General features: G+C 38.4%; 2 protein-coding genes across 3 annotated transcripts; one reads left to right on the forward strand and one right to left on the reverse strand.

Moving 5' to 3' along the window:
• Positions 1 to 2,517: 2,517 nt before the first annotated feature.
• Positions 2,518 to 9,041, reverse strand: tmem59 (transmembrane protein 59). Of its 2 annotated transcripts, none has more exons than XM_084731447.1 (8): positions 8,815 to 9,041; positions 8,469 to 8,574; positions 7,524 to 7,624; positions 7,287 to 7,439; positions 7,090 to 7,162; positions 5,376 to 5,499; positions 5,120 to 5,237; positions 2,518 to 3,277 (listed from the first exon to the last, which is right to left on the reverse strand). In XM_084731447.1, exons 1-8 carry the CDS (start codon positions 8,968 to 8,970, stop codon positions 3,113 to 3,115), a joined length of 996 nt encoding a protein of 331 aa, XP_084587573.1. In that variant the 5' UTR covers positions 8,971 to 9,041; the 3' UTR covers positions 2,518 to 3,112. The 2 variants fall into 2 exon arrangements, with proteins under 2 accessions (XP_084587573.1, XP_084587574.1); XM_084731448.1 differs by having other exon boundaries at positions 7,530 to 7,624; positions 8,815 to 9,039.
• A 601-nt stretch (positions 9,042 to 9,642) lies between these two features.
• On the forward strand, positions 9,643 to 12,505 carry tceanc2 (transcription elongation factor A (SII) N-terminal and central domain containing 2). The gene is made up of 4 exons (XM_084733150.1): positions 9,643 to 10,060; positions 10,146 to 10,287; positions 11,797 to 11,990; positions 12,241 to 12,505. The coding sequence occupies exons 1-4, from the start codon at positions 9,962 to 9,964 to the stop codon at positions 12,427 to 12,429; spliced, it is 624 nt and encodes a 207-aa protein (XP_084589276.1). The 5' UTR covers positions 9,643 to 9,961; the 3' UTR covers positions 12,430 to 12,505.
• Positions 12,506 to 12,517: the final 12 nt, after the last annotated feature.

Below are 12,517 nucleotides of genomic sequence, written 5' to 3' on the forward strand. Positions count from 1 at the left end.
ATTTTCATAGCCCATAGCAGGTCAATGAAAACTATGACATACGGACAGACAGGAAAAAACGCTGCAGCAGCCACAGGCTTGAAGTGACGACAGAGACCACTGAGCTGAACAGCACAGGAGTTTGGAGAAATTCAGACTGAAGATTTGGAGAAACAAATCACAACTGATTGAATGCCTGCTATTGATAATGCATTAAACATCAACAGTTATGAAGTTATACAAAGCTGTAAAAGTTGAGAATACGATGTATTTTTACTTGAGTATTTTTTTTTTTTAACACCAGTAGTTTTTACTTGTAGTTAAGTAATAATTCAGTAGTGTAACAGTACTTCTACTTTCCACCACTGAGGCTCAGCCTGCCAGCCTCAATCGGAGATGAGGAGAGAACTTTTGAACTCCACACCTCCAATTTTTTTTGTCATTTTCAAACTTGTAGTCTTCAGCCCGGACCGATGCAATATAACTGTGTTCAGGCAATTTACATCTTTACAAGCCATGGCCAAGGCTTTATACACCTTTTCACATATGAAATAGTACTCCCCAAGACCTGTCAACAGAATTTGATGTGTAAAATGAGTGCAGTTCCCCTTTAAATCAAATTACCACAAAGCACACCTGGAGGCTAGGTGGTATCCCAACACAGAAGGCTGTACACCTCGCACAAAGAGACAGAGAAGAAAGAGGTTAATGGAGCATCGGGCAGCTCATTTTTGCCCAGGTTATTTCAGCTGACTAAGACCCAGTTCTGAGGATATTCACACCAAAACGATAAGAAGCTTGGAAAATGGCTGGACAGGAGAGCCTGAAAGTGAAAACAGAAGTAGACTGTGCTAAAATGATATACCATAAGATTGCTGGGGATTTTTAAATTTTCAAAATTAGACCAGTGAATTCTAATTTGAGTGGAAAATAAGTTGTGTGATGGTGCATTACTGCATTAGCAAGCCCTCATTGCACTGCCCTCTTAGAGATTAAAGTGAGAAAACAGTCACTCTATTATACCACAGGGAACTGATGCTATTTTCTGCAGTCTTGCATAAACAACTGGTTGCTGAGTGGGGAAAACACTCACTACGTTTAAATCATTTTAACAATAAATTGTCACCAGAGGTTTTACATTTCCAGCAATGGAAGCACTTTGCCCACTGCAACACAATGCTGGAGACGCAAGTAAAACCTTCACAACACAGTAACCTGAACATGGAACACAGTACCATGCTGTAGTGTCGTCTAGTGTATAATGTCAATATCAAAATAAAGAAAAGTCATGTATAATTCCGTTATTTCAGGCACATTACAATCAAATATGCATGGATATCTCAGCCAGTAACATTTTGTTTTAGGTGGATTTTTTATTAAATAATGAAATAAAAAAAATTACTGGGTTAGGCTGTAGATTTCAGGTTGGACTGATATTTAAGGGACAGCAGGGTACAGTACGCCAGTAGAGACGCCAGTGAGCTGCATTATTCTATACCAGCCATTCTCAAACTTAAGAAATGATTTGAAATCTGAAACTTTTATTTGGCCTACCCAAACCTTTAACCACAACTCCGATCAACAAACAAAACTAACACCAGTGAAAAGAACCTTAACACCTATTTTTGTGCTATTTAAATCTTTTAGCTTTTGGTGAGCAGGTAGCTTAGTTGTTAGAGCGGCACTGAGGCTCTCTGCAGCCGCTGTGGGTTTGACCTCCGCCTCCATCCCCCACTCCCTCTCTTCCCCCTTTCCTGTCTTCACTTCAGCTGTCCTGTCTAATAAAAACAAAATATTTTTAAAAATCCCACAGCTTTGTTTCATTAGTTCTGATGACTTTTTTTTTTTATCATAAATATTTTCTGGTAATTTCAAATGCATAAAACTGAATGATTACTTATTTTTCATGACTTCTCAGTGGCTATGACCTACACTTTGGAAATCAACTGTTCAATATATTACAAGTTCTAATATAACACTAGACAGTTTTAGATTTGCTGTCATTTAGGAAGGGAGACGTGTTAACATTTAGAAGAAACAATGGTGACTGAGGAAATTTAAGCAAACATGGGGTGCATGAGAGCAGAGCAGTTTAGTTTCATTTTGTTTTCTTGTTTCAGATTAGTTTGTATGATTTAAAGTTTTTTGGTGTTTTTTGCACAATGCCTCCTCATGCTTGTTGACCAATCTGACCAAATTGACAAAGAGTTAAACTAAAACAAATACTACATTTGTTAGCTAATGGAGATCACATAGAATAGCCTAAATGGATCGATCTGGTTAAAGAGATAGTTCAGAGATAAGAGTATTAGGGAATTTTTTACTGTTTTCCCTACATTTCCAGAGTCAGGAGAACTTTTTATGTGCCTGGTGTAGTCTGTAGTTATGTCAAACAGCGGTGTGACATAACTGCACTCAGTTGTTGAGAGTCCATGTGAATTAAATAACATAATTTTGATCCCACACACATGCAGTCTCAGACTTTGACAACCCCTGAGCTTCAGTATACAACGACTGAAGAAAGTTACACCCAAGTCATGAACTTTACTCCATTGTATTTAATTCTGATCCATCAGTACAAGAACAGACAACAGTGAAGCAGGAAAGTCCCTACTGTGTGTACCATCGCTAGTAATTAAGATTAAGAGCATAAAAGTTTTATTGTAAAATTCAGTATGTGGAAACCACTGCAGTAGAAACATGAAAACAAACAGGGAGATTCTGCAATGTTAGCACAACCTATTTTACCGTAAGTTCCAAGTTTGGGGTGAAACCTGCATCACTTCAAGTCACAAATAGTTCATTTAAACATTATTCAATAAAATAAGCACACCAACAGACACCTAATGCACACATCAAAATTTAAGAAAAATCCCCCAAACCTATTTTCTTTGTACTAATATCACTATGCTATAATGCCTCAATCATACAAATATACAGAAAATAAACCTTTCTTCACTCCAATTTTAAAAGCTTCAAAAGGGAGACGAGACATCAGTAATACAAAATGTTCTGCAAGTAGTTACTCCTGTTTAGACCACGAAAAGCACAGGTCCTGTTCCAGAGGATAAAAATCAACTAAAGATTATTCTTAAAGGAGGATTTCCCTTCTCCTCTGCGACAGCTTTGGCTTCTAGATGTCAGACTGACCCAGGTTCACTTTGGAAGGGAGCGGCCCGGCCTCCTCCTCCTCCTCCTCCTCTCGCCCTTTGGAGGTGATGATCAGCAGGGAGGACGCTGGATACGGGGTCAGTTTCTGTTCTTTTATGTACTCCTTGTCACCATAGATGCTCAATTTCTGAAAGAAAAAAAAAGAAAAAATGGATTTTAACATTTTTAACTTTGCTGACATGAACAGTACTCTAAAGTAAAGACAATCACAACCTTGACTATAACTACAGTTTATTATACAGTAAGATATTAATGCTACTACAAGGAACTTTTTAGCATTTATTGTGTTGATTTTTTAACTGGCTAAGTCACATTGCCTGGGAAAACTGCAAACACGCCGTTTCTGATCTCAAGGAGAATCTGACTCAATGGCAGGTATTAAGACTAACTATATAATGGCCAGTCTTGTGCTTATAAAATTAACAGTATTAAACAGAGTTTCATAAGCAGTTAAAAACGTATTGTAGTATGGAAAGGAGAAAACTGCAGTATGTTCTGTATTTCCAAAAGTATGTTTCACATTATAGGTGTTTAGCTCATGCCTTTAGCATGAACATCTTGCAGAGTGGAAAAAAAAGTTTGCCATTTTGCCAACATGTTTATTCACTTTCATGCTGACAGCTGGATGAGAAGATGAATGTCACTTGTACATCTGTACTGTAAATACGAAACCAGCAGCCAGTTTGCTGAGCACAGAGACTGGAAACAGCTGGCCTGGCTCTCGTCAGGGTTCCTACACATTTTCCATTTCAAAATCCCATACCCTCCCAGACTCGAATTTACCAGACTTCTCAGTATATTTTTCAGACCATATTTGACATCTGAGCACAAATAGCTAGATGTAGATGTATGAAAACAAATACTTTTAAAATCCAGCTGTTATTATAACTGATTGTAGCCAAATACTGTAGCTCAAACAAATCAATTACCCTTCCACAGAAAGTTGGATGAAATTCCACTGTCAAACATCTCGGCCCGAGGAGGAAGAAAACTAAATGCTCCTACTTATACTTGTATAATTGTCCCTTGACATACTGAATAAATATTATACTAATGTGCTCCCCATATGTTTTAGTCTCTTTTAGAAATAGGAACCAAAAATGATTTGAGAAAAAAAAATATTTTCACAGCATCTCTGCAGCCTTTTTTTATTCACTCTGTCCATGAAAACAACTATGAACACAGCCATAAAGGTACAGTATCCTTATGCAGAAAAAAAATAGTATGTTTACTTTTCTGATAACTTCATCACTGCATGACATTAATGTTCAGACAAGGTCAATATTTGTGTTGTTATGTACACGTAAAATGCAGATATACTGCCACATTTTCTTTATCTAATCTTTATAATCTAATTTGGTGGTGGATGTCTAGATTTGGTTCAGTTATAAAACATTTGGGGCAGAGCTGAGTTTCAGACTGTGACGTACAGGCATAGAAGCAGCTCTACATGTGAATGTGCACTCAAGTCGCACGTCATAGTTCTTGCCTTGTTTTTGATGATGTCAAGCTTGCTCTGGCCCACGCTCTCTAACACAGTGGTAAATCAATTAAAACACTCTTAATTTTACACAATATTTTGGAAAACAGAATAGGAGTAATAGTCTGGAAACAAACAATTAAACAAGTTAGTTATTTCCCACCATTTCCGGTTGTAGCGCTATGCTAAGTTAACCAGTCATTTGTTCCAGCTACATATTTAATGAGAGTGGTATAGATGTACTCACCCAGCTCTCAACAACACCATGGATGAGCATTTTTCCCAAAATGTTAAAATATTCTTTTAACCTCCTCAGGTCACATACACACACATTAAAACCAATTACCCATAAAATAGCAATCAACTCTAAGAAGTACAAAAACAAAACTACAGCACCGTGAAATTACACCTAAACATTTACATGCCTGAATTGAGCTTTTGTATTAACACAAACGCCAAACGAAAAAACAATTTCATCGGAGATCTTACCTCAGCAGGTACGTACTGGTCCACAGCAGTTGCCACCGTGGCACAGCAGATCCAGATCAGGACCAGCACAGACAGGATCAGAGTTGTGGTCAGGATCCAGCCTGGTAGCCAAGGGTTCCTGAGAAGAAAGGTACAAATATTAAGCTTATGCGACTCCACTGGGATTCGATTCTTGGTGCTGTTAATGTCACGCTACGCTGAGCAAGTTAAACTATTTAATTTCCTTGACGGCGTGGATAAACGTGTGCTGACCAACCTTGACAGGCAGCTGAAGAGGTTGTAGTCATCATCGTAGCTGCGGTCCCCTGTCATATCTCTGTCCCTCTCCTGGATTAAAGTGCGATGGTATTCTTTGTAAACTGGGTTGCTCAATCCAGGGACTTGAAAATGAAAAATAAAAGTTATTTGGCACGCACAAACATCTAATCTGTTTATTTTCCCTGTACTGCTGTACTGCAAGATTTACAGATTATGTCTTGCCTCTGTGTAGGCAGTTTAAGAATCCCCATATTTAAACACAATTGTGTGTCTATGACAGCCAGCTTTTCACTTCTCTTTGCTGTGAGCACATTCAGAAACAACTGTTAACTAGGGCTGACGCTGTCTGGTCAGTTGATCGATTGGTTGGTTGTTACACTCTTGTCCGACCAAGCCGGTCAGACAGTCCCTGGTGTTATTTTCATAAGAAGAGAAGCGCCTCTGATGTGGTGTCCTTTTTAATAGAGAAGCCATTTACTGGACATTTACTCAGCTCTAAACTAACTGACGCCGTGTCAAAGAACAGTCACAAAATGCTACATTGACCACAGCCTCAGAGAACTGAAGAGCTGGGAGGATAAGAAGTTTATTTCTGGTGACAAAGTGTCTGTGGATTTTTCTCCACTGGACTTCTTTATCAATGAGGGCTGAACAGTAACGGTTCAAGTTCAGTGATAGATCCATACAGCCTGTCTGTGACCAGACTTCAAACTTGAAAGCTTTAAGTTTAGCCATGTTTCATGCTGTTTTAGTGTTAGAATTTGGCATTACTAATCGGCGTTGCTAATATGGCTGTTGCCACAGGCTGAGGTGACGTTAGACTAAAGCTGTAACACTGAGGGACAGTCGAGTGAAACTGTGTGAACATTAAACTTCATCTGAAGACAACCAGTTATTGAGTTTTCCATGTTGCTTTTAGTGGAATATTTACATACAATAGCTGGCGTGACCTTTGTCACCGGCATGTGTGTGTGCTGCTGCTGTATGCAAGGCTAATTTCCTTGATTAGACATGGCTCAAGAGTAGATAGAATTACAGTCAACCAAGATATTCTTAGTTTAACTAGAGCCCTACTGTAAACACTTTTGATGTCAGATGAACTACTTCTTTTCTAGTATAACCCAGCCCTTAGGCTGTGTGCTCCAGTGAAGGTATAAACCAGTATAACTGGTCACAAACGTATAGTCTCATTTTAATAAGGCTCAGTAATTTTCTAGAACAACTGTGCTCTGTGGGCTTTTATTCAAACTTTACTCAATCAGAAGCAAATAATGCATTTGTTTGAGAGTAATTTCAGCTGTACATTTGGTATTAGGGCTGGCAGATATGGCTTCCAAATAATATCTCAATATTTTTAGGCTATTCTGTGATACACATATTTTCTCTTAAATAACATACTATAAATTCTTAAATATAATTAGAATATATGATAGGTATTGTAGTAGGCCTGGGCCATATGGACAAACTCAAATACTACAATATTTTTTTACCAAATACCTCAATACTGATATTGTGACATTATCATAGGGTTGATTATAGGTGCTTTCAATGAGGGACATGTTACTCAGTGCAACTATGTGTCTCATTTATGTCTTACTTGGGACAACAATGCAGGTTGATGGCAGAGAGGAAAACACTAGATCAGGTTAAGAAAAGTACAGAATATCACCAGCTTTAGGTAGATTTTATGACAATTAAGTTGGAGGGCTTACAGCTCTTCTGTGGCTCCTCTTTAACTTCTTTTTCGACTTCAAACTGGGTGAAAAACCTGATTTGTGGTTCAGTCTGTGAAACAGAAGACAAAACCGTGTTTGTTTGCTTGTAAACAGAGTTCTTCATGACATCTGCTCAGTAACAGGATGAGCTGTGCTATTTGCACACAGAATGTTTCCTCTACTGAGTACCTCACCTGGAAAATGACAACTTTGCCATCATCAGCCTGGAGGTAGAATGTCCACGTGGAGGTGATAAAGCTGTGGGCCTGACTCATCACATCCTCCCAGAGCCCTCGGACCAGAGTCAGGGGGTACAGGAGGTGAATCCTCGGCATCATGGCCTCCAACTGAAAAACAAGGGAGACTGAGTGCATTGTTCTTTATTGGGATATTTGTGTATCCATACAGACCAGCAAGTGATAGTAACATACTTGTACCTGCTCATGCCGCTGCTCAGCAAATGGAAGTTGGTTCTGACAGCCCAGGTTGCAGGCATACTGCTCATCAGACTGGGAATAGGCTTCGTGACAGGCTGCAGAAGTTTGCAGGTGTGAGAGATGGTAAAACAGGATATCAGACACCGGACAAAGAGCCGTTTAGTGCAAGTTCAAATATTATGGAATTGGGCGTGTAAACATTGGGCTGATTATACATGAGAACAACTTTTTATTATCACAGCCTCTGACATTATACAGCATGTATAAGCCTTATGAATCTATAAGTCTAAAAGTTTGTTTCCACTCAGACAACGATGCAGCCACACTAAATATCATTTTCTAAATGTTGTTTTCTGCCATGCATGTCGCAAAGAAGACAGCAGCCCCACTGTATCCAGTTATCCTTAATATCCATGCTCATGCCTCGTCCTTCTCAGTAGAGCTGCAACAATTAATCATTTATTAAAATAATCACCACCTATTTTGATAATCGCTAAATCAGTTTAGGAAAAAAAAGTAAAAAATCTCTGATTTCAGCTTCTTAAATGTGCAGATTTTTAGTAAGTAACTAAAGAAATACTTTTTTGGCTTATCATATCAAATTTAAAGTTAGACATCTTTAATTATCCTAAACTAAAATATTATCAGCTAATAAATGAATTTAGCTCTATTGCACATCTCTACTGCACCATGTAGAAGGAAAAACTTATATTGTACCTGAAATTCAACATTTCTTCCATTTGCATCTAAGCTGAAACTAGAAAGCATTATTGAACATGACTGTGTCAACACTGTGTTGTTCAGTCTCAAGGTTGGCAGGTATGACAACTGTATACAGCTTGACTGAGGGTGATTACACGGATAACAAAGGATAGCACAGAGACCAGAACACAGTAAAGTGGAGAATTAAATAGGTCACAGACTCAGTGCATAACTTACTTGATTCACACTCGGATTTGGTCTGATTCAGATCTTCGCTGTCACGAACAAACTGACAAATGGAGAAGAGACGGCAGCCTCTTTGACAGGCGTACAGTTCCTCCTCCTACAAAACAAACCAGAGGACCAGTTGAATGTCTCTGCAAACAACGACGCATCCGTGAACAATGACGCACTTTCAACTTTAACACAAGTCACAAGTTCTAATATGCAAACAACACATAACTTTAATTAAAAGGAAGGCTAAATGAAGTACACAGGCCCTGTTTTGCTTCGCTAACTTACCAAACGTTAGCTAACCTTAGCAGACATTACTTTCCTCATCGACAGAGGAGCAGCTACTCACCCGTGGATACGTGTGCAAACTGTATGTCATTTCACAGGACTTGTGGCAGGATGCCGTGTTTCCTAACACGCTGTCAAACACATCTGAAGAGGCGGATGCATTCGCAAGCAAGAAGAACAGTCCAAAAAGACAGACAAAGGACGATAGAGTCCCCATTTTGCCTGCGAAAACCTAAACAAACAACACACTCTTCTTCTTCCTCCTAAATCGGGTTGTGATCTCGCGGGAACTCCGCCCCACGCGAGACTGTTGTAATGATGGGCTATGTTTAAAGATCCTCGTAAATTCGACAATTCTTTCCATAGAAATTAAAATAAAACAAACTATTTAATTTCTGCTCATGACTCTTTGTGACTCACACCACTGTCACTTTACCTGTATTTTTGTCTCCAAATACCTTTGTTTTGGTTCAATTTTGTATTTTTCCCCTCATTTTAATTAGTATATACCTCTATTGTACATATCTTTATTATTTATTTATTGGTTATTTGTTTATTACTTTCACCAGTAAAATTAGCAGCGGAGTATTATTTTACTTGGTTGTGGAGACAATATTTTTGCACATCCATTACAAAAAGTAGTGAACAATTGCACCACAAAATGAAGACAGACTTTGGAATGAAAAAAAACATACTATTCCATGAATTATGTATTTAAATAAATAATGTATTTCACTATGAAAATAATATTGATAAATAAATTCCATAATAATAATAATGTGATTTTTCATCATTTTGTGGTTCAGTATTATTCATTTATTTTGCTGTGTTTATTCATGTACTTACAATTTCCCTATTTCCCACCTTGTTGGGTCGTTCCACAGTACTCCCTATTATTTCCGGCAGCTCCTGAAGGCAACGTTAGGAGCTAGTAGCCACTCAGCTATAGCTGCAGTTTTAAAGGGCAGATTTGTCTCAGCTGTGGTTTTTAATGTTACTTTTAATAAATGGAGTACAGACAAGTGACTAGGACATAACCAGTAATGCGTCTAATATATTGAATTTCAAACGGAGGTTAGAGTTAGCTAGCTAGGTAACGTTGACTAGGCAGCTAAGCTAACTGCTAACAACAGTTAGCACCAACAACTTTGTCAGTTGTTTATTTACTAGCTTAGTCCACTCGGTTGCTGACTGCTTTGTATTTGAAGATGGACAAGTTTGTGGTACGACTTCCCAGGGGAGAAACGCCTAAAAAACAGAAAAGCAACGAAAAGGTTTACAAGCAGACTACAATTGAATCTTTACGGGTGAGCTTTCAGTCCCACTTGTGTATGTTGTGTTTACTGTGTGACAGATTTACTCAGTAATTCATTGTCTTTGTGTTTCTTACAGAGGGTGGTTGTGATTGAAGATATCATGCGCTACAAGTCCATCCTGGAGCTGCCAGAACAGACCAAAGACAACCTGCTGTCCGCCCTGACAGACCTGAGCAAGAAGATCCCATCTAGAGAGGTCCTCAAATCCACAAAAATAGGTAAATTGAGAGGGGGAAAAATAATTTGAAGATGTTATTTTATATTTTGCTCTTTGCTATGCTGATATATTGCCATGTAGACTACTGACAAAATGCACTCTTGATGTGGACAGCAAAAACATATATTGGTATTATCCTTTTTACTGAAGATGCAGCACAGACTGTTACACAGCATTGTCAGTTTAAAGGGATAGTTAACTCAAAAATAAAAATTAAATCATTATCTACTCACCCTCATGCCGATTAAAAGTTAGGTTTATTTTCTTAGCCGACAAAACACTGCTGGAGTTTCACAGGAAAACAGTGTTGCTGAATCTCTCTAATAGTTAAAGTGAATGGTGACCATTTTTCAAACAGAAATACTGCTCATCTGGTGTAATCCAAGGCTCCTAAAATCCCAACTTGCTGTTCACTTCCATACACACGAACATGGCTCTAAGCTAAGAACTACAATGAAGACTTACACGAAAATCATGGTGTACATGACATCTTAAGTCAAGTTGGCATCTTGGGGCTTTAGGAGACTTGGATTACAACAGAGGAGCAGTATGAAGGCATTTTATCTTTTTATTTTTCCTCAGTTGGTTTGTCCGTTCCAAAACTGGGCACCATTCACTTCAGAACTGGAGATTTTGCAACACTGTTTTCCTGTGAAACTCAAGCAGTGTTTTGTGAACTAAAAAACTAAACCCAACCTTCAGTCTGCCAGTCTTTAGTCTGTTCAGGGTAAGCAGATAATGACTGAATTTTCATTTTTGGGTGAACTATCCCTTTAACACTCCAGGTCTTCCTACCATACATTTATTTTTGTGAGTTTTATGGTGAGACAGGGTCTTTTTGTGGGGATAGTAGGTCAACAGTATATACCACATAGAAAGTAGCATACATCATCTGAATGGTGTGAACCTGAAGGTTAATTTAAGATGCAGCCCAGCACTCTGTTATTTCATAATAACAATAGTCACAAATCTGTAATAAACATTGTGCTTTCTTTAAGCAGCTATTTAATTTTGAAAGTTTAGAGTGTATAAGGACATAGAACATTATGATGAACGAATATAATGGCCATTCTCATGCTCAGTCATGTTTCATAAGTTTTTGGGTCTGTTTTCTTTTTCCCTTCATAAAATTTAGCCTAACTTTGGAGCTTTAGTTTGCCAGATTTTCAACTAGCATGACATCTGAATGCAATGGATTTCTTAGGTCTTCTAGTTTCATATGATACCAATATCATCACTCTAGCTTTAAAACTGCCCGCTGCAGCGTCTGAAAGAGTGAAGTTGGCTGGGGATGTGACCATCCTAGAAAAATCAGCAGTTTATACGATGAACATATTGCATGGTTTCAAATCCTGATTTGGGTTTTTTCACTGCAATAATACAGCAGCATTATAACCCAAAAGAGTAAACAGCTATCAAAGTTGTGTTTACCTCACACATACCAGGCTCTTTATCAGAGCCACATTACACTAATTAGTCCAACTCATAATGAAATCCTCTCTCCTCTAAGGTCACACTGTCAACAAAATGCGAAAGCATCTGGACCCTGAGGTGAGTTCAATGGCAGCAAAGGTTTACACCGAGTGGAGGACATTCATCGAGGAGAATTCCAATAAGCCATCTATTGAAGTTCGCTCCGACAAACAGTCTGAAGGACTCAGGAGCAACGCAAGAAGACTAATGTCTGAAGCCCTGGAGGTCAAGGTGAGAAAGAGAGTCTCAGTGAAGTCCAATGTAATAGCAGAAGTCTTTGTGGTTTATTCCACCTCTAATTTACATTTTATTTTACATTAATATTACACTGGTTAGGATATTTTTGGTTATATTTTGGGGAATAACTACTACTACTCATTATATGACAAAAATAAAGTATGTTTGCTACAACTTCACTGACATCTTTGAATATATCTGTTTGCTTATGTTTGTTGTTTTTCTTCTCTTATCTGACCTGCAGGAAGATTCTGGCCTCATAGACAACATTGAGAGAGAAGTGTTCCACCAGAGCTCCCGGTTAGTCAGCAGCTCGTACAGACGGACTGTTCGAGCGCTGGTGTTTGCCTTCAAACACAATCCTGAGATCAGAACTCAAGTGAAGGGCAGCGCAATATCAGTCAGTCAGCTGGTTTCTAAATACAAGAAATAACTGATGATCAATTGGGGCGAACTTTCGACTGCATGTTGAAGACTCCTGGTGGTTTTACTTGAAATTTGTCAAGATTTTATGATGTATA

The sequence above is a fragment of the Lutjanus erythropterus genome, chromosome 12 (assembly GCF_056507025.1).
Source record: "Lutjanus erythropterus isolate fLutEry1 chromosome 12, fLutEry1.hap2, whole genome shotgun sequence".
In the NCBI taxonomy this organism is placed as follows: domain Eukaryota; kingdom Metazoa; phylum Chordata; class Actinopteri; order Lutjaniformes; family Lutjanidae; genus Lutjanus; species Lutjanus erythropterus.

Excerpts from the sequence above, each read along its gene's own strand:
- tmem59 (XM_084731447.1), bottom strand. The coding sequence starts at position 8,970 with ATGGGGACTCTATCGTCCTTTGTCTGTCTTTTTGGACTGTTCTTCTTG. Across the intron at positions 7,625-8,468 it reads CAAATCCGAGTGTGAATCAA|CCTGTCACGAAGCCTATTCC; the intron begins GTAAGTTATGCA and ends AAACTTCTGCAG. Across the intron at positions 5,238-5,375 it reads CTCTTCAGCTGCCTGTCAAG|GAACCCTTGGCTACCAGGCT; the intron begins GTTGGTCAGCAC and ends CTTTCTTCTCAG.
- tceanc2 (XM_084733150.1), top strand. The coding sequence starts at position 9,962 with ATGGACAAGTTTGTGGTACGACTTCCCAGGGGAGAAACGCCTAAAAAA. Across the intron at positions 10,061-10,145 it reads CTACAATTGAATCTTTACGG|AGGGTGGTTGTGATTGAAGA; the intron begins GTGAGCTTTCAG and ends TGTTTCTTACAG. Across the intron at positions 11,991-12,240 it reads CTGAAGCCCTGGAGGTCAAG|GAAGATTCTGGCCTCATAGA; the intron begins GTGAGAAAGAGA and ends TCTGACCTGCAG.